Source organism: Pipra filicauda, unplaced genomic scaffold, assembly GCF_003945595.2.
Source record: "Pipra filicauda isolate LSUMZ 115617 unplaced genomic scaffold, ASM394559v2 scaffold82_size2718185_pilon, whole genome shotgun sequence".
Classification (NCBI taxonomy): Eukaryota; Metazoa; Chordata; class Aves; order Passeriformes; family Pipridae; genus Pipra; species Pipra filicauda.
The window spans coordinates 1,979,355-2,003,054 of NW_024105009.1; the positions used below are offsets into that span (position 1 = coordinate 1,979,355).

Genomic DNA, 23,700 nt, shown 5'->3' on the forward strand with positions numbered 1-23,700 from the left:
CTGTACATCCAGGGTTCCCCCATCCCAGGTGCAGAATTTGGCACTTTCCCTTGTTGAACTTCACACAGTTGCTGATTGCCCAGCCCTCTCATTTGTCCAGGTCTCCCTGCAGGGCCTCTCTGCCTGCCAGGGAGTCAACAGCTCCTCCCAGTTCTGTGTTGTCTACTCACCCCTGATTAAGCCTAAAGCATGTATTTACAAATTTCCCTTACATTTCTCCATTCAAAGCACTGCTTCTTTGGTTGACTCAAGATGTGACTTATAATGGATAAGGCTCCTGCATCCTCCCTATTTATCCAAAAATTGTTTATTGCACCTACTACTACGTCCTATCTAATGCAGAGAAAGGATTATATTTTAATCTTTATACAACTACATAAGAATTTGTCCTCAATTCCTGTTAAATATACAAAAATTAAAATAGCATACGTGTTTTACATGCCTGGCAAAAGGCGGGACATTTAAAATTATTTTAAATAAACAAGGTTTTTAAAAAACATTGGCACAGTGAGACAAGCTACGTAAGTTACTTGTGAGCTCGCAACAAAGATTTGTTAGTAGAGAAATCTACTTTTATAGAAATGTTGGAAAGGGTTCTAATATTTCTCTAAATGAATTAAGAAATTATACACGCTCAAAGTCAAGCTGAAAACATCATTAAAATGTACGCTTTGCTGCTATTCACATGCAAATAAGAAAAATTATCCCAGAACTAAGAAATTAAGAAGTCAAAGAGACCAAGAGATTCTTGCATTTTTATACTATTGCAATCTAGTAAGAAGTAATATTTAGTCTTTAGCATGCTAATAACCTTTGCTCCCTCTTATGAGAATTCAAAATATTTTGCAAATACGTTCAGTTTCATAAGGTAAATCAGACATATCTGGTTTTAAACTAGAGTATTTTGATTTTTAATAATTTTTTCGAAATTACTGCCTCGCAGAAGGGAAAATATTATTACAAATCCAGCAAACCACACACTGTACACAGACACCTAGACACTCTAGAGTCCCTGCCTCCCATCCTGAAAAAGTTGCAATTTCATTTGCATTCTGTTACTTCTGTGAGAAACTCCAAAAATGAAAGACGACTTCCTCTGCGACTAGATGTTCTAATGCCATCTCAACTTCAGTCGGTAACAAAATCCTGCCGTGCTGCAACATAAATTAACAACAAAAAAAGAAATAAAAAAGTAACTTCTGGAAAATAAAAACATCCGTGGCGAGTAGTAGTCAAGGTTACCCAGCAGAGCAAAGCAGTTCCTCCAGCTTTCCCTGCAGTAAACTTGAAAACACTGAAAACATACACAAGGTAAACCAGCTTTACAAATCTCTGGACCTAAGTACCAATAAGGTGATGCTGATGACACCACTGTGAAACATTTATGAGCAGCTACTGATCTACAGAGGCACAATTCCCATCCAAATCTTGCTCAGGTATCCAAGAGCAGAACTTGTCAGTGAAAATATTATATAGGGATTAAAAGGTATTACGCCTGATGACATGACCTGCCAGAAAATAAAGACGACCAAGAAAGCCAAAACTCACAGCTCTACAGTTCACATTCCACCTATGTAAAAAGCTGTCACACATAATTTAAAAAAAAATAAGGACTAATAGGTAAAACCTAACTGGACTAATTTTTTCCAAAAGTACTTTTGACAGTATATTAAATGATAAAAAAGTTGTTTACACAAAGACTAACAATCTACATCACAAAGAGAAACATAAGTAAATAGTTAGCATTTCGTAGGAAAATAACCTTCTCAGATCATGTATTAAGCACAATATAAAAAGATTTTCCAGGACTGGTCTATTCAACAATTCAACATAATTCAACCATTATTACCCATTTTTCACATTCATCTCATTGGTACACTAACAGGATGCTACTAAAGTATACTAGTATACAGCTGAAATACCTGTAAAATCACTAAGTCTGCATATTCAAGAATTTCATTAACTTGTACTTTCTATCAACCATCTCTGCATCCTTTCACACAGAGAAGAAAAAAGGTTGCTACGAATATATTTTGAAGAATCCATCAGTCACAATCACTTAATGCCTCCAAATAATTTCCAATATATTTTCTTCACAAGGGTTCAATTTTCTGATTACAGCTAACTATGAAACAGCATATGAACACTTATGAACAGTTTTTGTATTAAAACATTAAAAAAAGGCGTTTTACCTCTTCTTCGTTATTGTTCCCTTCTTCACTCATTTTCTAAAGCCTCATACCTTAATTTGTGATCCTAATTCCACAGAACCTATTGGAATACTCCACCTGTAGACATCTACAGTGTATCTTAAAGCACACGACATCCTTCTCAGTCATCAACTGCAGCTCCTCCACAGAAGCCTGGCAAAAGTCCATTTGCTGGCAAACCACTCTAATCCTCACACATCCAAAGGCAAGCCACGTCCCAGACCCTCTCATGTATCCCAAGTGTCATTCCTTGCCTCGTGTGAAACCTGCCAGCCAAACTCTGCACTTCGTGGAGCTGAGTGAAACCATCCAGAAAGATCTCTGGGAGCAATTTTTTTCAATGCAAGAGAACACAGATGAGCCCCTTCCCTCTTGGACAAGTGGTAAGAAAAAGCAAACAAAAACCACCACCACCTGCTTTTAGACAGCTCTGGCAGGCCTTGCTTCAGTATGCATTATTTACTTTACTCATTTTCCTAAGAGTAATGTTGTCTGGAATTAGATTTAATGACGTTATGACTCAAGCACACCATTATTAACATTTCCTTAGGAAATTAAAATTTCAATGTCTGAATGACTTCAGCTAATCACCAGACTTCGCAAGACAGAGATGGTTTCCTCACCTACCTCAGAAGAAACTTCTTCCTTCAATTATAACTAAGATATTTAAGATGCAATGAAAATTTTACAAAGGCTCAACTGAAAATCTAATCCAGTTTTTAATATTTATGGTTACCCAACCCAAAAAAAGCCATGGACATGGTTTTGATAAGTCTTGGCTGCCAGGTGCCTACAGCAATTTGACACTAGATAACACGGTTTTTGATAAAGAGGGAGCCTGAAACAATATTCATTTATTTCAGTGCTTAAAACACAATTATTAGAAAAGTATTTTCCCAAGCTGCTGAACACTAGCAAACACCCCTGGAAGGAAGATGACATGCTCAGAAAATCTGGGAAAAAGAAAAAATATTAGGAAAAAAATCAGACCATGCACTTGCATAACTTCAGATACCCCTTTAAACACCAAATTTGGTAGTTTAAACTTTTAATTGCCTCTTCATTCAGAAAAAGTCTGTGCAAAGCTACTCACTACAGGATTAAACAAAAAACAAGAAAACAAAAAGAACAAACCTGCAGATATTTTCCATACTCCAATTGCAATCTTCAATTGCTAGTAATACTTTTTGTGAGCGAAAAAGTCTGTATTCCTGTTTGCAAACTCAAATTCAAATATTTAATAAGAAAGCTTAGCCAAAAGGCTGACTAAAGACACACAGTACTAGATGAGGAGGAAATGAGTAGCTACATATATTAATTATCACCCTTTCTGAGATCACAGGCTCGATCAAGTTAAAATTTAAAGGGCTTAGATTACTTTCTGGTGAATTTTATTAGTTTTCCCCAAGAGGTGCAAAGACTAATGCTGTCACAACAGAAAAGGAGAGCATATACAGCGTCATTACAAGCTGAGTCACCCGAAAGCACTGAATCTTGCTTTATTATAACACAGCATCTTAAATAGTCTCCTGAAGCACTATCATTTGTTATGCAACAGAGTGACAAGAGCAAGCGAGCCCAGTATCACCATAAAACCAAATGTGGCGCATCTGCAGAGTCCTTCTCAGTGGGCAGACCCTGTTCCCTTGCTGGTCCCTTTGGATATAGCAGCTGCAGGCTTCCCTTCCTCTACTGCAACAGGGAAGGATGCAGATCAAGGTTGGTGAGAGCTCTTCTTCTTGTGGCTGCTGGTGACATTTAGATACACCTGCAGAGAGCCACGGCGCAGGTGGGAGATGAGGAGGTCAGGCAGATGTCCAAGAACCACCACCAGAAGGTTCTTCCCTGTGCAGCTGTAGCCATCAACTTACTCCTCCCCCCGTCCAAGTATTTCAGTTATTTTCTCTCGAGAGACCAAAATCCTGAAGGATGAAAAAGTAAAATCTGAAGGGACTTCTTCAGCATGCCTTGTTCATATCCTCCCATCATTCAGATGCAAGACACGGATATTTTTCATTTCCTGGTACCACAGTCTAATCACTCAGCAATACCAGCTTCAAAACAGAACACAGTTATGCAGTGCTCTCAAACAAATCACACGTGTTTTAAGTCTTCTGTCGTTAGGGAATTTAAGATCCCTGTATTTTTGGAAGACCCACTACAGAAGACAGCAAAACAAAAAGATAATTGACAAGCGTGACTGACTTTCTCCGCCTCCTCAACTGGCTGTTCAAGAACAGGCTCCTGTCTTGTTTTCTTCCCAGTCCCCTCCTTTTCTCTCTCATCTTGTGATGGAACTCACCCAGACGCAGATACTGTAGAACATATACGACATTTGTTGGCATTGCACTGTTAAATAATACTCCTTCTACCTTGTTACTTTCTGTTTAGACTGAATGCCACAGCACAGAGCAATCAGTCATAATTTAAGGAACTTAAGCCAATGGGGTCTGATTTTCCAAATCCACATGTAGACACTACCATCATAAAACCAGACAATATTACTATTTTAAATAATAATAAATATTTGAGGTACTATCTTTTGCGTATCTTAGTCAAAACTATTTTGAAAATATTTTCCATTTTTGTGCACTAACTTCAAACGCTAACTTCACCGAAAAAAAATTCCCTCTTAAAGTATGATTTTAGCCAAATGTTTTAATCAGCATTATCTGATGAGATTCCATTTAACTAGTTTCCTACTACACACCACCAAAAATGAATATACTTTGCATACATATGCACTCCACACACATTTATTAAACATTTCCATACCCAGCTGTGATCTGGAGCATGACTAGCCTCTTCCATAAATTCACAATATATGCAACCAGATAAGAGTGACTGAAAGAATACACAGGAACTACATGATCAGCTGCAATAACTCTCAATATACCCCAGTAACACTCAAGTATCACGGGAAAAAAGTGTGTTCTGTAAATCCCAGAATATTGTCAGAATTTCTCTGTATTAGTTTACTGCCTCTTGCAAGTTCCTATATCTTTCTTTCTGTTTCACAACAATGGTTTATCTTTATCAATCACCATATAAATCACTGTGCTGCTGACACAGAAAAATTAGCCATAAAATTTGCATATGGAAAGATATTTTCAGCATGCTTCCCACAAAAAAAACATAGCTGTTTCTACAACAAAGAACACTTACAAATCACTTGCTTTATGTCACCTCATTAATTTTACAAGTCCAGTGAAAATAAGCTAAAACAATAAAAACTTTCACTATGTCCATGTGTGTCTTGTGCTTTTTCAAAACCAGTATTTCAGCATCTATCTCATGATGTAATTAATATTCCACTCCAAACTTGGTATTTTGGTTGCATCCTACCAAAAAAAAAAAACAACTCATACAGCTTGAGAACTCAGAACTAATTTTTCCAGATCCCTTTTCAATTCCTGTTTATTTTGGATACCCTGCAGAAAGCTTCAATTTTGAGAGCCTCTAGTGTAAATGGGTCGTTCCAGTTATAAATTATTTGCAGATGGCTTTGGAGGTACTATGATAAGAACACTGGTCACCAGCATAGACCCGTAACTATTTATACACCACGATAATTGGAAACCTTTCTCACAAAACAGAAGTCCACTCTGCAGGATGCTGTACAGAGAAAGGTTATTTTTGCCTTAAAGAGCTTACACTCAGTATAAGGCAGAAAGAGAATACTGACGCATGGACAGGAATATAAAGAAACTAAGACAGCAAGTTCTGAACAACAGACCCCACTTTTGCACACCAGCAGACTTCCTCAGCTTCCTCCAAGTGTCATCTGGGACTTGACCAACTAGCTCTGCAGAGAAGGAAGGAAACAATCATGCTCCAGCCCAACAACATCCAACAGAACCTTCAGGAGGTGAAAAGCCACTGTCTTCAGACTTCAACTGCAGAGCTCAAGCATCACTTCCCTCACAACAGAACAATGTTTGACCATCAGCAGTGTCTTACATCTCCTCCTGTTATTTTAGAAGGCCATGCTCATGATCTCAGCTGAAAAAGAATCATTGGATGTTTGGGTGGGTGAAAATAGTAACTATCCTGAAAACAAAGCAATATAGACCTGAAAGACTGAAAGGAGAGCTCATGGCAAAGCTGGATGTTTTCAAGAAATACCTGTCTCTTTCTAGAAACTAGATATCACACATTACTTCCAAGACAAGGATTGTCATTCCTTCAATGAATGCTGGGTAGCAAAAATAATCTGAATAATTTTAGGGAGAATCAAAAACAAAATCTCCACAATAAGTCCCAGCTAACTCAAGATGTCAGACAAGATCTCTTTGGGGAAAATTAACTGCCTTATTTTTGTTTACACAAATTAACTTAATGAGAAAAAAAAATCACCTGATACTGTTTCTGATTAATAACTTAAACACTGGAGAAAAGGGAAAGGTCTCATTCATTCTTTCTCACCTCAAGTTTGACCACCTATTATTACAGATACCTATAATTTACACCTATAATTTACAGACCCTAAAAAAAAAAAAAAGACCTCTAGAACTATCATAAACCAAATAGTACTAGCAGAGTTTATGGTATCTCCATTCTAGTCTATTCTAGATCATATTTAATGCAAAACCATAGATGTCATCTGATTACATATAATCTGAGTAGGGCACAATTTGCTTTTGTTGTAGTTGGAGTTTAAATATTATGCATCAAAGTGTTTGTTGTGCTGGAGCACTGTCATTTCCTACAGCTTTGCAACTCATAAGAACCTTTAAGGTCCTCCTAAGAATAGTTAAAATTTCAGAGTTTCAGCCTCTGGCATTCATACTAGAAGTCACTGCTAATGAAACTCTTTTACATATCACTGTAGCCATAACATATGGAGGAGATCCACATGTCTAGTTAAAATGCCAGTGACTATGGCAAAAGAAAAAAAAATGGGAAAAAGTAGGGTGAAAACTGGGAAACATGCCTCTGGATATCTAAAGACACTGATTCTGAAAATTCTTGGTTCTTTAAGAGAACAGAGAAAATTCAATTGCCCAGAGAGCTGCAAAAACATCGGTTGGGTATTTGCAAAGAACACCATTGGACTGAAAAGATTAAAATGTAGTTTAATCAATACAGTAAACTTAAAGAGGAAATTACTTGCATGTGGATTTACTGCAACAGACTTTTCATTGAGAAGTGAGGTAGGTCGGTAAAAACTAATTTGTAGCCTTTGCTTTAAAGACAGGACTACTACAGGGACTTTGTGAAACAAGGCAATAAAAGAAGATTCAGAGATAAGTGGAAATATTATTGCTAAACCCCCTGACAAACAGACTCCCCAAAGGAGACAATCAACAAGAATATTCAGTAGGAGGGTACTAACATCTTTATCTCAGCTGTGACTCACTCTTAAGTAACATTTATTTTCTTAAGAACCCCTATAAGTAAAATGAAAACCCCATTCACTGACCATAACTATAGGGAGAACATCATCTTTCTGATTAGATTTTCTTTATATTGGCAACTCCTTGTATTAGCACACAACAAGAAACAGAGGCCCAAATCAGCTATTTTATAACAAAGAATATAACTGTGTCAAAGATGAGTAAAGGAAATTTTTATGTGTAGGAGAGAAGAAAGCAGAAAAACTAAATCCAAGATCAGAGCATTTCCTTCCCCACCCACAATAAAGTGTTTATGGACTTCCCTGTCATGACTATAATGTTAAAAATGTAAATTTATACGACAGTCCCAGTTGAGAACCATATTAATACCAACTGGTTACCACCACTCACGTCAGCGAGAAACTGTCTCAATCTGTGTCCAAAATTTCACTTATTCCAGCAAAATTCAGTTGACACATTGCATTCTTTTGCAGAAAGTGCTGAAAATATATATATCAAAAGAAAAATGAGAGTGCTGAACAGTTTCCAGTTTCCTTTAATCTGAACAGGTTAACAGTATTATAAATGCTTCTGTTTGAGGTAAACACACTTGGACTCTTCTACAGCAGTCCTTAGTTGTTCACTACTAGCTTAGAAACCTGCAAAACCATGGATACACAGACCTGAAAAAATCCCACCCCAATAATAAGCTATTTTACATTCATAAATATTTAAATTACCAAAAACTCTTCAGGGGCAATAATAGTTACTCTCCACAGTTTATAACCTCAAATAGTTTCTTTTGCAAGTTCTGTTGCCAAGAAAGTTGGTTTGGTTTTTTTTATTTATATCAAAGACAGTTTAATGAACAGTCACTTCATCAGCCTCTTCTTATCTAAATAGAAACTTACACAACTGGAAAAAATACTTTACATACAGTGTCACAATTTCTATGTCCACTTAATGTGTGAAAATTTCACCATAGCTCTGACATAGAAATCTGAACTTGAAGTTCTTTATGTATTTGACTGATTTAAGTGTCTTCAGCAGCAGGACACGTGCAAGAGCAATTTGTATGCTAATGCGTGTGTACACTATTTGCATTCTCACTGCTTCTTCAAACACTTAAAATACAAGGCAACACAACAAGACTTGACTGCAAATTTTTGATCACTGAATCCATCTCAAAATTGCTACATCACTTCGCCACTGCTGGACGAGGCTGTTTTCAAATGAAAACAAGGACATACACTCTCTTTAAACTTTCTGCTTATTTATGTATTGTTTCAGTCTTTGTAGGCTTATCACACATTGATAAGCCTAAGTTAGTAAGATCCTGTGAAGCTAACATAAGCACTAATATCACAGATAAAAGCATCCGAAATGTGAAAATTATTTAAGCATTTACATTGCATAAGAAATCCTTTCAACTTAACATTCTATTTATGATCACTCAGACAAAAAAAAACATTTCACTGTATCATTTTTCTCAAGGAACCATGTAACAATATACCTAGACTACATACAGTGTACATATATCAACACAGCAGTGTAGAGACTTGAGCTAACCCAGGTACCAAAAGCAAACTACTTACAGTACCATACCCAAATAAGATAGCTTGTAAAAGTTCCACACTAACGAGGCAAAACCATTTCTGGTACCATGCAGCCATTTTATAACTACAGTATCTCTACAGTGCTCCTCATGCAGTGTAAGCATTTCCTAAGGAAACACCTCCAACCATGGAAATAAGTATCTCAGAACAAGGGATTATGATGATGATTTTTAAAACCCCAATACTACCTCTTGTACAAGAAGAAGAGAGCTTTACACAAACTCATGACACAGCCATCCATGAGAATTCCCCACTACTATGAGTAATGAACAGGACTCCAGGAATACACATGTGCAGTTCAGAAAGACAAGCACAAAAGCAAGAGAGTATTCAAACACAATAGTTTTATTAGTTCGAATGCAGAGTCTTAATCTGAATTGAAAAATAATTTCAAACCTTTAAAAGATGCGATTGATCCTTAAAGAGTACGCCTTTATTCCTCTAAACAAAAGTTATGCCTACGCTGCACCAATTTTTCTGCTGGACTGTTAGTGAATCACAAACCTTAATTAATCATTTAACTCACCTGACCTGGCTGGGGGGATAAACAACTAAGTACCTCCTCCAGCATCACTGGTATATGCAATCTTCCCAAGTTACTGTTTTCCGTACTTTGAGGCAACTCTTCAGTTTCGCATTTCTGGACGGTTTGTTCCTTTAACTCACAGTCAGAAAGCTTTTTTGATGAAATATGGATCCTTCTGGCCAGACTAGCCACGCTTACCGAATCCAGTTTTAAGTTGTGGAGAAACAAACACTTGTAAACTTGGCAGAGATACCGAGATAACATTTTGGAGTTGATCAACCTGGAAGAACAGTAGATGCTGGGAATCACTTTCAAACAAATACTTGAAACAGTGTATCTGTTTAAAAAACAAAGTGGAACTGCTATAAGTAAAGCAATCAACACACATTCCAAGATGGGCAGTTCTATAGATATGTCATGTCAGCAAAACATGTTTTCAGAACTTTCAATGCTATTTACCAATCAAGCATATTCAAGCAACCAGTAGATTATTTTCACTATCAAATTTTTATTATGTGTTTTGCTTGCATTTACCTTGCAGGAGGCCTCAGGTATTTTGTCTGCGCAGATAAGAACATGCTGAGTAATCGCCTCTGGAAAGTTATTCTCTCAATAATTTTAAGCCTCAGCTGGGTAGTATTTCCACCTACCTTAAATTCATTAGTGCACATCCCTCTAACTTCGCACAGACACCCAGAACTGAGGTTTCACAACAAAACACAGCGCCCCTACAGCAAACACACACATCGCCACGGGATGCTGGGCTGGTTTTGGCTGGGGCAGAGTTAATTTTCTTCACATGGGGCTGTGCTTTGGATTTGTGCTGAACACAGCAGGGAGGAGACACAGCTGGTGCAGATGACCCAAACTGGCCAAGGGGATATTCCAGACCATATGATATCATGCTGAATTTATACAGTGCGGAAGGTTTGAAGTGATGGTTTGTCTTCGCAAGTCACTGTTGCGCGTGAAGGGGCGCTGCTCTCCTGGAGAGGACTGAGCACCTGCCTGCCCTTGGTGAATTGATTCCTCTCGTTGCTTTGCTTGTGTGCACAGCTTTCTCGTTCCCTATTAAACTGCCTTTATCCCAACCCACGAGTTTTCCAGTTTTCACCCTTCCCCCGCTCTCCCCGATCCCGCGGGTGGGGCAGCGAGCGCCTGCCGGGGCTTGGTTAAAGCAGGACAGGTGCGGCCACCAGCCTCCTCCTCCTCCTCACACCGATCCACGCGGGTGCGAGCCCAGCCTGGTCTCGCCGGGGACACGCTCTGCCTACAGCCAACCCTATTCTGTCAGACCACGGGGATTTTGTTTCGCAGAAGCGAGCAGAGAGCATACTTTATTACGGTCTAAAGCGGCACTCGGGCACAACCGGAGGCAGAGCGGGGCTCGCGCTGAGCCAGAAGGTGAAGGCAGAGGCGGCCGGAAAGCGTCAGCAGCCGGCAGCCCGGCCCACGCCAGCTCCGCGGCCGAAGGCTTTTCCCCCGCTCCCCGCCCGGGCCGGGCCAGCGTGACACGCGGAGCGAGACCCCCCGCCCGTTGGTGGCCCCGGCGCTGTCCCCGCTCGCCCAGCCCGCTCCCCCCGGGACGCGGGGCACGCGCCGAGCTCGGCCCCGCGCACTTACCGTGAGCGCCGTCGCTCTGCTGACGTCACGGGCAGGCGGCCAATGAGGAGGCGCGGAGGGCGGCCTGCTTGTGTTTGAATTCGGCGGCCGGAGCGTGGCGGTTGGAGCGGCCGCGGAGGTGAGAGCGGGGGTAGACACGGGCCGGGCGGGGAGACCGGGAATGGGCGTGGGCCGGAGGCGGGCAGCGGTGCCGGGGGTGAGTGCATGGGCCGAGGGGTGAGAGAGCGGGCGGACAGGGGCCGGGGGGTGAGACCGGGGATGGACACGGTTCGGGGACTAAGACCGGGTGTGGACACGGTCCGTGGGTGAGTCCCGGGGATAGGCGCTGCCCGGGGGGCGAGTGCCGGCGGCGGACACGGCCCGGGAAGGGGGGCGAGTGCCGGCGGCGGACACGGCCCGGGAAGGGGGGCGAGTGCCGGCGGCGGACACGGCCCGGGAAGGGGGGCGAGTGCCGGCGGCGGACACGGCCCGGGGGGCGAGTCCCGAGGCGGGCGCTGAGCGTTGTCTCGCCGCTTTGCCGATGCCGGCGGCGTGCCCCGAGCAGGAGTGTGTGCGGTGGGGTACGGAGCGGAGCCCCCCCGCTCCTCTGCCCCAGGTGTTCCCTTGCTCCGTGGCCGTGTCTCGGTTATCGCTCAGCTGAGCTTGCCCTGAAGCGGCAAAAGCGTCGGCGAGAGCCTTTAGAGTGCAAGTCGCTGTCCGCTCTTAGAGGAACGAACTAGCAGGGATGAGCCATTTAAAGGAAATTCCAGGTTGTTATCGGTCGCTGTATCCCATGCAAGTTACGTTAACGTAAATCCCGCTGTAACTCCCTTTAAACCCACGTGCAGCGTGAGTAAATCCATAACCCAGGGAATAGAGTTCCCTGTAACTACAGCATAGGCGGCTGCTCTGCCTTCTGCTGTAGGACAAGAAAACTACCCGCATTAGTCTGTAGGAACCTGGAAGCTCATCTTCAAGCTTGCTCTGACACAAAGGACAGCCAGTAGGTTATTTAGTAGTTTGAATTGTTAAAATGAACTTGGGAATTTACCGGGGAAGTGCTAGCTGGGTTTCTTAAAGCTGCGCTGGATTAAGTCATCTTTTTCAGGCCGGTTACAGTGCTTCCCTAAGTTGCACTGCATTGTAGCTAACTGGCAAGCGCTGGGTGGACCCAGCTGAGATGCCGGGTGCTAGTCCTTACCAAAAGCGTGAACTACCTGAAAGGTTTTATCTGAAATATAATGCCTTTCACTCTGTGTTGTCAACTGCAGAGGAGATTCAGCTGTGCAACCTGAAAGAGTCTTGGAAGCGAAGCTGGGGGCCGGAGGGGATGACTCCCGCTAAGGAAGAAGATGTTTGCAATCACGTGAAAGTGGTGGTCCGTGTCCGTCCAGAGACCCAAAAGGAGAAACAGGACAACTTTAGCAGGGTTGTCCATGTTATTGACCAGCATGTGTTGGTCTTTGATCCAAAGGAGGAAGAAGTTAGCTTCTTTAACGGGAAGAGACTGACCCATAGGGATATTAACAAAAGACAAAGGAAAGATCTTAAATTTATGTTTGATGCTATTTTTGATGAAATGTCATCCCAGTTGGAAGTTTTTGAGCATACTACCAAAACTCTGATTGATGGCTTCTTAAATGGATATAACTGCACAGGTAACTTCACTATTTATTTCCTTTAATTAAAAAGCTTCAAAGTTTCTACCATCATATGCAGCTGCTGCAGGGGCATTAAAAAAGGCTGAGATAGAAATAAAGCCCCGTGTTTTAATTCATGTGTATGAGAGGCTGGTTTTTTTGCATATGGAAGTTAGAATAGCTCTACTATTTTGGAAGTAAGTTTGTGTTAGGGTTATATAAGACTTCAGAATTTTATCTGAAATATGTGTGCTAATGACATAATAACTCCTCTGGAGTTATTCAAGCAGAAGCAGTTGTGTCACTAAATGTGTGGTAGCCTGCTTTATGAACTCTTTAAGAGGCTTTTTTAATTGGCAAATGAAATGATGAGGAAATTAAATGTTTTTTAGCAATAAGTTGATGGTGTAGGGTTATGAGAGTAAGTAAATAATATTTTCATGTAAATTTTGAACTGAAAATTCAAAAATGTTACTTTGAAATAGGTCTGATTACAGCTGTTAAAGTCTAAGTAAGGAACTTGATCAGTTTATGAAAACAGCTGTTCAGAATGACAGGTCTCTGAATGTTTATTTGACTTATGTGTTTCTGATTAGCTTACTGGTATAATTTGCATGTTCTTACTTTGTTTTTTTGTGTAAATTCAGTGCTTGCATATGGTGCAACAGGAGCTGGAAAGACTCATACCATGTTAGGTTCTCCTGAAGATCCTGGAGTGATGTATTTAACCATGATGACACTTTATGACCGCATGGATCAAATAAAAGAAGATAAAATATGTGATGTTGCTGTCTCTTATTTAGAGGTGAGTTCCTGCATTTGCTATGTTGCTTTTAATAATTCATATTTAATACATAAAGACAAGCTGGTTTTGCCTTTCCTTGGTCCTTTCTGGGGCTTGACAAAATGCATCCTTACACGAGTGGAACTGAACTGTGCTCTGCCAAATTTGCTGCTCAAAGGCACCTGTCCTGTTTTACAGAAAGCTGCCTAAAAAGAACAATCACTTCTAATATATTCACTGAACATTCTCGTGGTTTTTGTCTTGCTGATCAATTACATCCCTCTGAATATCTGTTGATGTGTACGAAAAAATACCAGGGTTATATCTCAGGAATTCACAACAACATCCTATAAGCACTGTGAAATTACACAACAAAATGATGTTCTGTTTTTACAAGTCAGTGTCTTGGCACTGCTGTTGAGTATTAGTAGTGAAATTGTTATCTTCTAGCTCCCTCAAATTCTTAATGGAAGAATAGTTGGTGTTTGGGAGGGGGGGAGAAGGAGAGGAGAGAAAAAAAGGAAAATAAATGCTTTGGACTCATGCTGCTTGCAAAAACTTTTTCTTTTTGTTAAAAAAAAAGTTCTTTTTTTTAATAAGGAAAACAGTTATTTACTAGAAAAAATGACACACCTTAATGGCTTAAAAGAAATCATGCACATTGAATATTTTAAACTCAGTATAATAAAGCTGTTTGGAAAAAAATCTACAGCGTGAATTTGTTACTTTGCCTTAAAGAAATACTAAAAAAGATGAGTGATTTCTGTTTATTTACGTTGAATTCAGTCAAGTATGGGAAGATTTTAATAAAATACCTTAAATTCCCTTTCAAAGATTTACAATGAACAGATCCGTGATCTGCTGGTCAGCTCTGGACCTCTGGCTGTTCGTGAAGATGCCCAGCAAGGGGTGATAGTTCAAGGTCTGACATTACATCAGGTATGTAAATACATATGGAAACTCACAGTGTGCTTGAGAAATTTGAGAAAGGTCCCATACTTCTGTGAGAGTTGTATGGAACTTGGTAATTTCCTAGTGGGCTGTTTTCTGGCCAGTAACTTGCAATCTTAACTGATTAGTCAAAAGCACATCGTGGAATAAACTGGTAATATTATTGGATGCAAATAAATAAAGCATTCAGTCTTTATTGTCATCCAGCAGGTTTTTCAGCTAAAACATCTTGGTATCTTTGCCAAAGAGTTGCTATGCTGGCCTGGAAAAGTAGTTTAACATGAAACTTTTCAAACGTGGTTATTATAAAAACAGAAACAACCCTGAGACTTCACATTGATGTAGAACACTCCAAGATGGCAGTGAAGGCAAAGTCAGTTTTGCAATCTGACAGTCAATTCTTGTGGACCTATCTTTTTTTGGTAGCCTTTTAGTGTATGTTACATGCTATGTAGCTTCCAGATTTTGTGTTCATGGAATGAATTGACAGGAAACAGTGTTCTTAGTTTGGCTTGCTCTGTGAACATCATGCTTCCAAAATCTCCAGTCTTGTGAGGGGGCAAAAAAAATTAGTATATCACTGTTTAATGCATTAGTACAAGAAGAATTAAGTCAGGCATTCTTAAATGAGGCTTCTTTTATGGAGGACCTTTTCAGATTTGTTTAAATTCTTTACTAAAATTATTCTCTGATCTAAATTTCTGCAGTTAAATGCTTTTCATACATGACTGCTTTTTAGTGGAGAATATTTGTTTGAAGTGCCTCAATTTCAAAACAGGAAATTTCTCTTATTTCTGGGTAGATAAAATGTTAAGTTCCTTTCTTTTTTTAAAGGTGGCTGTTAATGTATTGTAGAATCTCCTGTAGTTGATGGAAAAGGAAAAAAAAGTGTATTTATCTTGTTCTCTACCATTAAAGCCTAAATCAGCAGAGGAGATCCTTCAGATGTTGGATTATGGAAATAAAAATAGAACTCAGCATCCCACAGATGTGAATGCCTCCTCTTCCCGGTCCCATGCTGTCTTTCAGGTAAGATAACACAGCAGATGTACAGTGGTCATTACTGTGAGTTGCAGGTTTTGTTTAAAGTTGAATACACAGGAAGCTTTTATTTTTAAACTGTGTTGAACCTTCGTTTGGGTCAGAGGGGACTGAAGTTTTCCAGTTTTCTCATTGACTCCTTATTCCTTAGAAGTATGTAAAGGATCATAATGTTTATATTTGAGAAAATGAATTCAATGAAAAGGTCTCTAATTCCAATAGTTTGAACATATAACTTATATTTATGACAACTTGTATACCTTAGAAGAAATATCTCTTCTGAAAAATGGTAATTTTGAGCTTGGAATATACTTCCATATTGTAATCTTATAAACTGGTGGGTTTTTCGTTGGTTTATGGTTTCATTATGTTGCTCAGCATTTCTGTAAGAAAAATAATTTACATAATGAGGTTACATGTCTGACTATAAACTGAGAATGTCAAGTAGTACTTTCCTACTGTACTTATTTTGGTTAATGTTAATTTTTACGCTAAAGTGATTTCTTAATGTTGTGGTATGTGCCAAGTTTTAGAAAATGAAATGATGATTCTTAGTTTCCATAAATGAGTTTTGAATGAGCTGTGTAAGTCCGCTAGAACTTACAACTTCCCCCAAGATTATTGCTGCGTGCTACCCCCTGACTCCTCCTTAAATACAACCTCTGATATTTAAAAACTAGTCCCATTAACTAAAATGTATTTTCTTTTCTGTTTGTTATCACCTACTGCAAAGCAGTATCTTGAATTATTTATATGATGCCCCTCAGGGTTGAAAAATATTAAATTTGATTCTGGTCCTTGCTTTACATCATTCAACTGTTGGGCAGTTCTTAACTGTATCTGCAGACTTTGGCAATGCTTAATGAAAGCAGCCAAAAGTTTTGGGATTTTTTTAAAGAAACTTCTAAATATGTAACACAGCAAAAGTCACTGCCACTCTAAAAGCTTCTATGTTTTCTTAAATACCTTAAACTTCTGTTTGAAATTGCCCTCCCTGTTTTTAATTTCCCCTGAGGTCTTGCCCGTGGTTGTACACTGTACATGATCATACCGAGACTTCTTCTGAAGTTGTTCAGGTTGAGAAGTTGTTGATTGTTGTGTGTGTGTTCTGCCTTTAAAAAGGCACAGGGTACAGTGCTACAGAGTGAACTGCTGATTTCTGTTTGTTTACTTGCTGGGCTGGGGTGTCTTATCTGCCTCACCTTGACTCAGGAAAAAAGCTCTGGATTGTATGATCTGGCAGTCTTTGCATTCTTCTCAGTACATCTCTAAAAGTGGCAAGCAATTACATAAATCACTTCAGTTTCTCATGTATTTCCACACATCTGTGACGTTCTGCTCAACAGATTTGTGTCTTTGGTTCCAGAGATGTGAGTGTTGAGAAATCCCCAGTGCTGTCTCGATTGAACTTGTTTCTATTATTTTAAGAGCTGTTTGTTTGTAGAGATACGTTATCTTTTATGCTGGCTTTGGCTTTGCTTGTTAACTTTATTGGAGTAGGATGTTGTCTGAAACTCACTCAGAAACTGATAAAAGTCTTAGCCCGGGACATTCTGAGCTGATTTTAGAGATGCAAGTTTTGCCTTCCCGTACCATCTGTCTTCGGTTTGAAACATCTATCTAGGTCAGGCAATTACTGCATCTGAAAGTAAAATCCAAATTGCCACACTGTTCTATTGAAAGTGTTCTGCTGACTGACAAAGAAATATAAAAGTTTCTGCTTTGGGGCATTTCCTGTATCTTTTGAATTTTTACAAAAGCTTGAGTCGTACAACATAGTTTGGCTGTCACTCCAGCATTCCCTGCTTCACTAATGATAGTTACTGGGTTGTTCTGATTGAGTGTTCCCAGTCTGAGGTTGGATTCTTTTTGTCTATTGTACTAGAAATAGTACAACTGAAGTTAGTTGTACTGTTTGATATAGAAATATATCTATTTGGAATAGATACCTTTCATGGCAAGTCGTAAGTCTTTGATTCACTCAGAATACTTGTCAAATTATTCCCAGTTACAAAGTGCTGTGAAGACTTCATTTCTCGTGCACAGAGCTTAAAGCTACAGAACTAGTGAGATATTGTCTTTATTGCCTCATGCATGGCTGCTCTTTCCTAATTGATTGTCTAAAAGTCTGTTCATGAAAGGGTCAGTAACCAATAGCCTTATTAACAAATGGCAAGGCACTCAACACAAAAGAAGGGAAAATTTATAGAGAATTCTGGAAAAGTAAGAGCCATCTAAGGATAACTTTAATTCTCCTTACTGACTGTATAATCACACTCTGCCTACTTCCTTATAAACCTGAGGAAAGAATACCTTCAGCAGCAGAAGGAAGCAAAAGTGTTTAGTTCCTTGTACATCTCCTGTACCGTGAAAATTTCAGGAAAAATGGGATGAGGAGGAACAAGTGGCTTCAGTGGGCACCACATTCCAAAAGATGTTGGAGTGTGTTTTCACAGCAGTAATTAAGTGTTGTTTCCTATTAATGGTAGATACAATTAAGTCTAAGTCCCTGAAAATCCAGCCTTTTTCCTGGTTTATCCCTATACGTGTCTTTATTGCACATTCCTAAATGTGCATTTAAAAAACGAACACGTCTTTCAATTTATAGCACAATAGTGCTATATACATCTTAAGTGATGAAGAATCAAGAGCTATTTTAGCTGTGAAATTCATTTTTCCCTGTAAAGAGTAAAAAAAAAAACTCACTAATCTTCGCTGCTGTTGTAAGCCCAGGGCCAGTTGGTCACTTAATCCTCTGCAGCAGGATGGGGGAGAGAATCAGAAGTGCAAAAGCGAGGGAGTTGGGAAACTTGTGGTTCACTTAACTAAAGGGGAAGTAGGGGAGGGACCAATCCCTTGGCACCATCAGATTAATGCTCAGCCATTCCTCAAGCAAGGGCTGCTTCAGAGAAACTTCCAATCAGTTGGGGTCAGCTGTTTTCTTGCAGCCTCTTGCCGACTGCCTTGGCGACCGCAGAGCCGCTGACCAGCAGCAGCTGATCACCAGTGTGTCACCAGCACTGCCTGGGTCACAGCTCTGAAAGCACCACATAGGCTGCTGTGCAGAAATTTAACTCCACCCCAGTCAAACTCCATGCAACTACACTCTGCTTCTTTTTCTTTACTGATACCTGGCACAAGTTGAGTTTAAGAGGTGTCAGAAATGGGTTTGCTCTTTTTCTATTAGGCCAAGCTGCCTGTTGGTGTTAGATATTTACAAAAAGGTTTATCTTGGATTTCGAGAAGGATTCCAATAAGGATTTCTGAAAACAGTTTTTAATTTAATTGTGTAACTTACTGCTTAAAATGGTTAGTGGCTACTTTTTATTTTCTTTTTTTTAATTGTAGATTTACCTACGGCAGCAAGATAAAACAGCCAGTATTAATCAAAATGTTCGTGTCGCCAAAATGTCCCTCATTGACCTGGCAGGATCTGAACGTGCCAGTGCAACAAATGCCAGGGGGGCTCGTTTTGTAGAAGGAACAAACATTAACCGCTCCCTGCTTGCTCTTGGAAATGTCATTAATGCATTGGCAGATCCAAAGGTTTGTAAGTGCTGCTTTCCTGTGCAGTCTTCACCTCCTAGTGTTCTGAATTTTTTTTTTTTTGAATGCTAAGCTGGTTGAGTAATGGGAATTACATTGTTGATGCTACTCCTTTAAGATTGTTTTCAGGGTTTCCACCATCATTTCTGTGATAGCTGAAAGACAATCCCAATGAGAAAGAGTTCTCAAAAATAATGTGCAGCTACCTAAGGATAGTGTCAAAGATGAATGTAATTGCTTTTCTTACTACCTTTTTCAAAATCAAGCATACGTAGAGAACCTTGTATGAGTAAACAAATAGCCTTACAAATAATCTTTATTCTCGGGGGAAGAGACTTTTAAAGGATAAAACAGCACCTATCCCCAGTTGTTCTTTTGTGATCTTACATACATACATACACACACATCCCCTGCTCAAAGCAGTCTCCTGATCTGACTCACCAGCTCAAGGGAAGGAGGGGGTACAGTTGTGTGGGATAATGACAAAACCTCCTGAACTTTTGCCTAAGTCAAGACCATTGTTTACCATGACACTCTCTTTGTCCTTCTGGGCAACTAGCAAATTCTCCCTTCAGATATGCCAGGAGAAAAGGATCAGAGCTTTTATTTCCCTTCCTGGTGACGCACGTTCTCGTCACCATCTTGTTGGAGTGGAAGGAGGAGTTTAAAACCCGTACCATGGGCATAAGGAAGATTCTTCATGTTGATTTATTTGGTGCAGGATTGGGTTCCTAGTGACCTAACTTGGCACCATGAGACAAATGAGACAGAAAGTTTGTAGATGTGCTTGAAAAAAAGCTTCACACGGCCGAGTTGGGTTGCCTGGAAAGGTTGTGGAATCTCTATCCTTGGAGATAATGAAAACCCAGCTGGGCATAGTCCTTGGCATCTTGCTCTAGCTGCCCCTGCTTGAGCAGAGGGATTGAACTAGAGGGATCTTAGAGGTCCTTCCCAAAGTGAACTGAAAGTAGTTTAATGTATCTTGCCTTTTCTGTTGGTTGCCCCATGACAAAAATAAAAGTTATGTATCCAGACATCAGAAAGTAACCTAGCTAATACACATGGTGTAAAGGTATTAAACAGCTTCAAGAGACTTAAACTGTTTGAGAGATAGAGGTAACTTTAAGAAAACTTAGTTAGGTCAAAGAAAAGTTTCGTGACTGTCACGTCTTGTGGCATTGTTGAAATTCTAAGTGGACTTTTATTTAAAGTACAGTTGTCTAATCCGTAGAAACGCGTACAACTCTTTTCAGCGCAAGAAACACATTCCTTATCGGAACAGCAAACTCACTCGTCTGCTGAAAGATTCCCTTGGAGGAAACTGCCGGACAATCATGATAGCTGCTGTCAGTCCCTCCTCCTTGTTCTATGATGATACCTATAACACTCTGAGGTATGCAAACCGAGCCAAGGATATCAAGTCTTCTGTGAGTATATTTGTATTTATTGATCTCTTGTCGAAGTATAATAATACAGTATTAAGAGGCGGATAATTATTTCTTTTGGAATATTATATTTTCCTTTACTTTTGTCTCAGTTTTGTTCAGTTATCTCTTCCTTCTTACAGACACCTCTTCCTTATATGAGTGATAGATGTAGTAGGTACAGACTAGATACTAGGTCTGGCCTAAAAGCAACATAGCTTCATTAATGAGAAGATGTTGCCAGTTTGAAACAGTTTGTTTGGGGAGCATGAGATTTAGGAATAATCCTCAGCTGGTAGAATTCACATCTGTTTTCAGTATCTTCTTGTTACTTTCTTGAAGAACTGTGAAGTATATTAAAGATGTGTCTGACCAGTTGTACAAGAGCCAGTCCAGGTTTGTTACGAGTAGAATTCAGCTGCAGCCAAGAAGTTCAATGAGATTATATTGACAATGAGATTATATTAATTATATTGATAAAGGAAAAGCCACCAGAATGTCCTGTCTTCTGATCTCTATTGTTTTGATTTTTTTCATAATCTTTTTTATTGCAGTTCCTAATTACTTTTATGTAATATGGGGTTCACTGTAGTTTCCATTTGTTGCATAATAAAGATAGTAAAAGCTATAAGATATACATTAAATGGTCAAACTAGTCTGAATAAATGCAAAATGTGCTTGCACATGTAAAAGTAATTACTTTTTATTGTTCTGTTGAGCAAAATTATCTGACCACGGGTGTACAACAGATGACAGCAAAAGCTGAGAGTCATATTTTTGTTGTACAAGTCGGGATTGTGTTCATCCCTTTCCTCATAATACAGTGTATGTCCAACTATGCAATAATTATACACGGTGTATTTATTATGCATGAAAACATGAAGGAGCCACCTTAAATTCTAACTTATTTCTTTACAGTTGAAGAGCAATGTTGTTAGTTTGGACAGTCACATAAGCCAGTATGTTAAAATTTGCAACGAACAAAAGAAAGAGGTATGTAAAAAAAGATCTGTTGTTTAAAAGTTTGAAAGATTTAACTCTGAATACAAAAAAAAAAGTATATAGGATTGAACCTTAAAGGCAGTATTGTCCTAATTCTCCCATATAGTATTTCAAAGTAAGAAAATTTTATCTTCTGAGAGGAATATTACCTACTGCCATTTATAAAGCTGTTCAACATATCGGCACAGAATGCTAGGTTTGAAAAAAATCAAAAAAACCTATATCCCGACTAAAAGGTGCCTCTTTTGGTTTAGATCCTAATGTTGAAGGAGAAACTGAGAGAATATGAAGAAAAGCAAGTCAGCATTCCTGAAAACTGTGATGCTGCAGAACCTTCAAACAACCAGCAAGTGGAAATAGAAAGGTAAATGAATCGCATCTCAATCTTGCTTCCCAAACGGAGCTTGCCTAGCTTGGAAACGCATTTGTAAAACAAACTTGCTCTTTTCAATATTGGTTTCCTCATTTTAACATTGCTTTACTTAGACTGGGTATGGCTTTTGCATAATGTGCTGCTTCTTTTTCTAGAGCAACTTGGTGGTGGATTTAAAACGAAAGGGGGGGATGCAGGAAATGAGATGTGACAGGAAGGAGCATATGAATGCTGGCTTCCAGCAAAGCTGCTTAACAGGTTGTGTTTGTGGGTAGGCAGAATGGAGTTTGCATAAATGACAGCAGCTCTTGCTACTGTTGGCAGACACGACTTCAAGTAGTATCTTTCCTGCAAGGTTTGAGAGACAAAAACCTTGAAGCTCTTCTCTCTACGAAGAGTTTAACGTATGTTTGTAGATTCCTTATTTTCTGTGGCTTTTCTATTTCTTGACCTCTCTCTCCTCTTGATATTCCTGTTGATCTTCTCTCATGGGGCTGTCTCAAGAGAGCCCACAAAAAGTAACAAACTAAGATGTGAAGTATCAGTTTGTTGAGGAAGTCAATCTATTCCATGAGAAAGTAAGATGTTGGTGTGAAAGTCTTTCTGGGTCTGTCTCTGCATATCTCATCACGTATTTCTGAGAATTATTAACCTAGGTTGATTCACTTAGCTTTTTTTAATTGGCCCTTTGAATGTCCTGGATTTTAACCTGGGAAACCTGCTGAGGTGAAGTAAAAACCCATTCAAAAGCAAAATGTTCTCTAACTATGCTTTGTTTTACTGGCATCCCAGGCATTTCAATAAACTTTCTCATTCAGGTTATTTAAATTTAATTTTCAAAATAAGTGTGGGCTTCTAAGTCATGTTGATAGTTCTGACAGTTTCCCTGCATATTTTTGCACTGTATGTCTTTAAGATTGATTTAATTTCCTGTGATTTGCCCTTTATTTCATTCCTTGTGTGTGGGAAGAGTCAGTCAAGGGCGAGGTCTCTAAAATATCTTTTCAAAATGCTGGACATATTCTATGCCAAGATTAGTTGGTCAGGGAATGTTTGCATTTTAATGTTATGGCATATCCATAGAGCCACATGTAAGCCTATCCTATTCCCTCTAAATATCAGAAATAAAGTGAATATCTCATTCTGTTCTTCCTCATGAATATCCTGTCAGGTTCATCCTACTGATGGTGTGGGTGATGAGTTGATTTCTCCCACGTTCACTTACAGGTTTTGAAGGTATTGTGCTGCCTTCTCCCTCTTGTTTGGGGCAGGAAAGAGTCTTATCCATGAGCTTGTATTTCAGTCCAACTACCCATGGTTTTTGCTTCACTGTCACCTGAAAGAGACTCACTGAGTATTGCACTTGCTTCTTCAAACCCAGAAATCATTCCTTCTCCATCTGTCTGAAGCTTGGAGTCGTGTTGTCTGCCAGCCCTTCAAGTCTTAAGCCTGTTGAGGTAGACAGTGGATGCTGACTTTGGAGCTACAGCCAACAGGTCCATGAGCACTTTGAGACAAGGCAGTGTAGAGGGTTCTCACCCTGTAATTTTTCAAGGGAAGAAGAGAGGGTAAAGCTAACTCCATAAGAATAGAAGTGTGCTTATTGAATGAGTGAATCCAGCTCAAGGCAGGAACTTTGCAAAGGCTTC

General features: G+C 39.6%; 2 protein-coding genes and 1 long non-coding RNA gene across 4 annotated transcripts in view; 1 reads left to right on the forward strand and 2 right to left on the reverse strand.

Annotated features, from left to right (window-relative positions):
- The window catches only part of METTL15 (methyltransferase like 15), a 90,173-nt gene extending 79,688 nt beyond the window's left edge, over positions 1-10,485 (reverse strand). The window contains 3 exon segments of the mRNA XM_039390499.1: positions 9,689-9,968; positions 10,339-10,373; positions 10,376-10,485. Coding sequence (XP_039246433.1) covers positions 9,689-9,968; positions 10,339-10,373; positions 10,376-10,435 — 375 coding nt within the window. The 5' untranslated portion in view covers positions 10,436-10,485.
- Positions 3,685-6,771, reverse strand: LOC120325113. Its single transcript, XR_005566938.1, has 2 exons — positions 5,376-6,771; positions 3,685-4,525 (listed from the first exon to the last, which is right to left on the reverse strand). It is a non-coding gene; the product is annotated as an uncharacterized LOC120325113 (long non-coding RNA).
- Positions 10,486-11,280: 795 nt separating the features above from the next.
- The window catches only part of KIF18A (kinesin family member 18A), a 32,024-nt gene continuing 19,604 nt past the window's right edge, over positions 11,281-23,700 (forward strand). Inside the window, exons 1-9 of one of the 2 annotated variants that reach the window (XM_027735715.2) lie at positions 11,281-11,429; positions 12,562-12,948; positions 13,578-13,735; positions 14,549-14,653; positions 15,584-15,694; positions 19,055-19,252; positions 20,506-20,679; positions 21,595-21,669; positions 21,933-22,042. In XM_027735715.2, the coding sequence (XP_027591516.1) occupies positions 12,621-12,948; positions 13,578-13,735; positions 14,549-14,653; positions 15,584-15,694; positions 19,055-19,252; positions 20,506-20,679; positions 21,595-21,669; positions 21,933-22,042 (1,259 nt within the window). In that variant the 5' untranslated portion in view covers positions 11,281-11,429; positions 12,562-12,620. Of the gene's footprint in view, positions 11,430-11,487; positions 11,508-12,561; positions 12,949-13,577; positions 13,736-14,548; positions 14,654-15,583; positions 15,695-19,054; positions 19,253-20,505; positions 20,680-21,594; positions 21,670-21,932; positions 22,043-23,700 lie in introns of those variants that run through there. The other variant, XM_027735714.2, reaches the window with a different exon arrangement.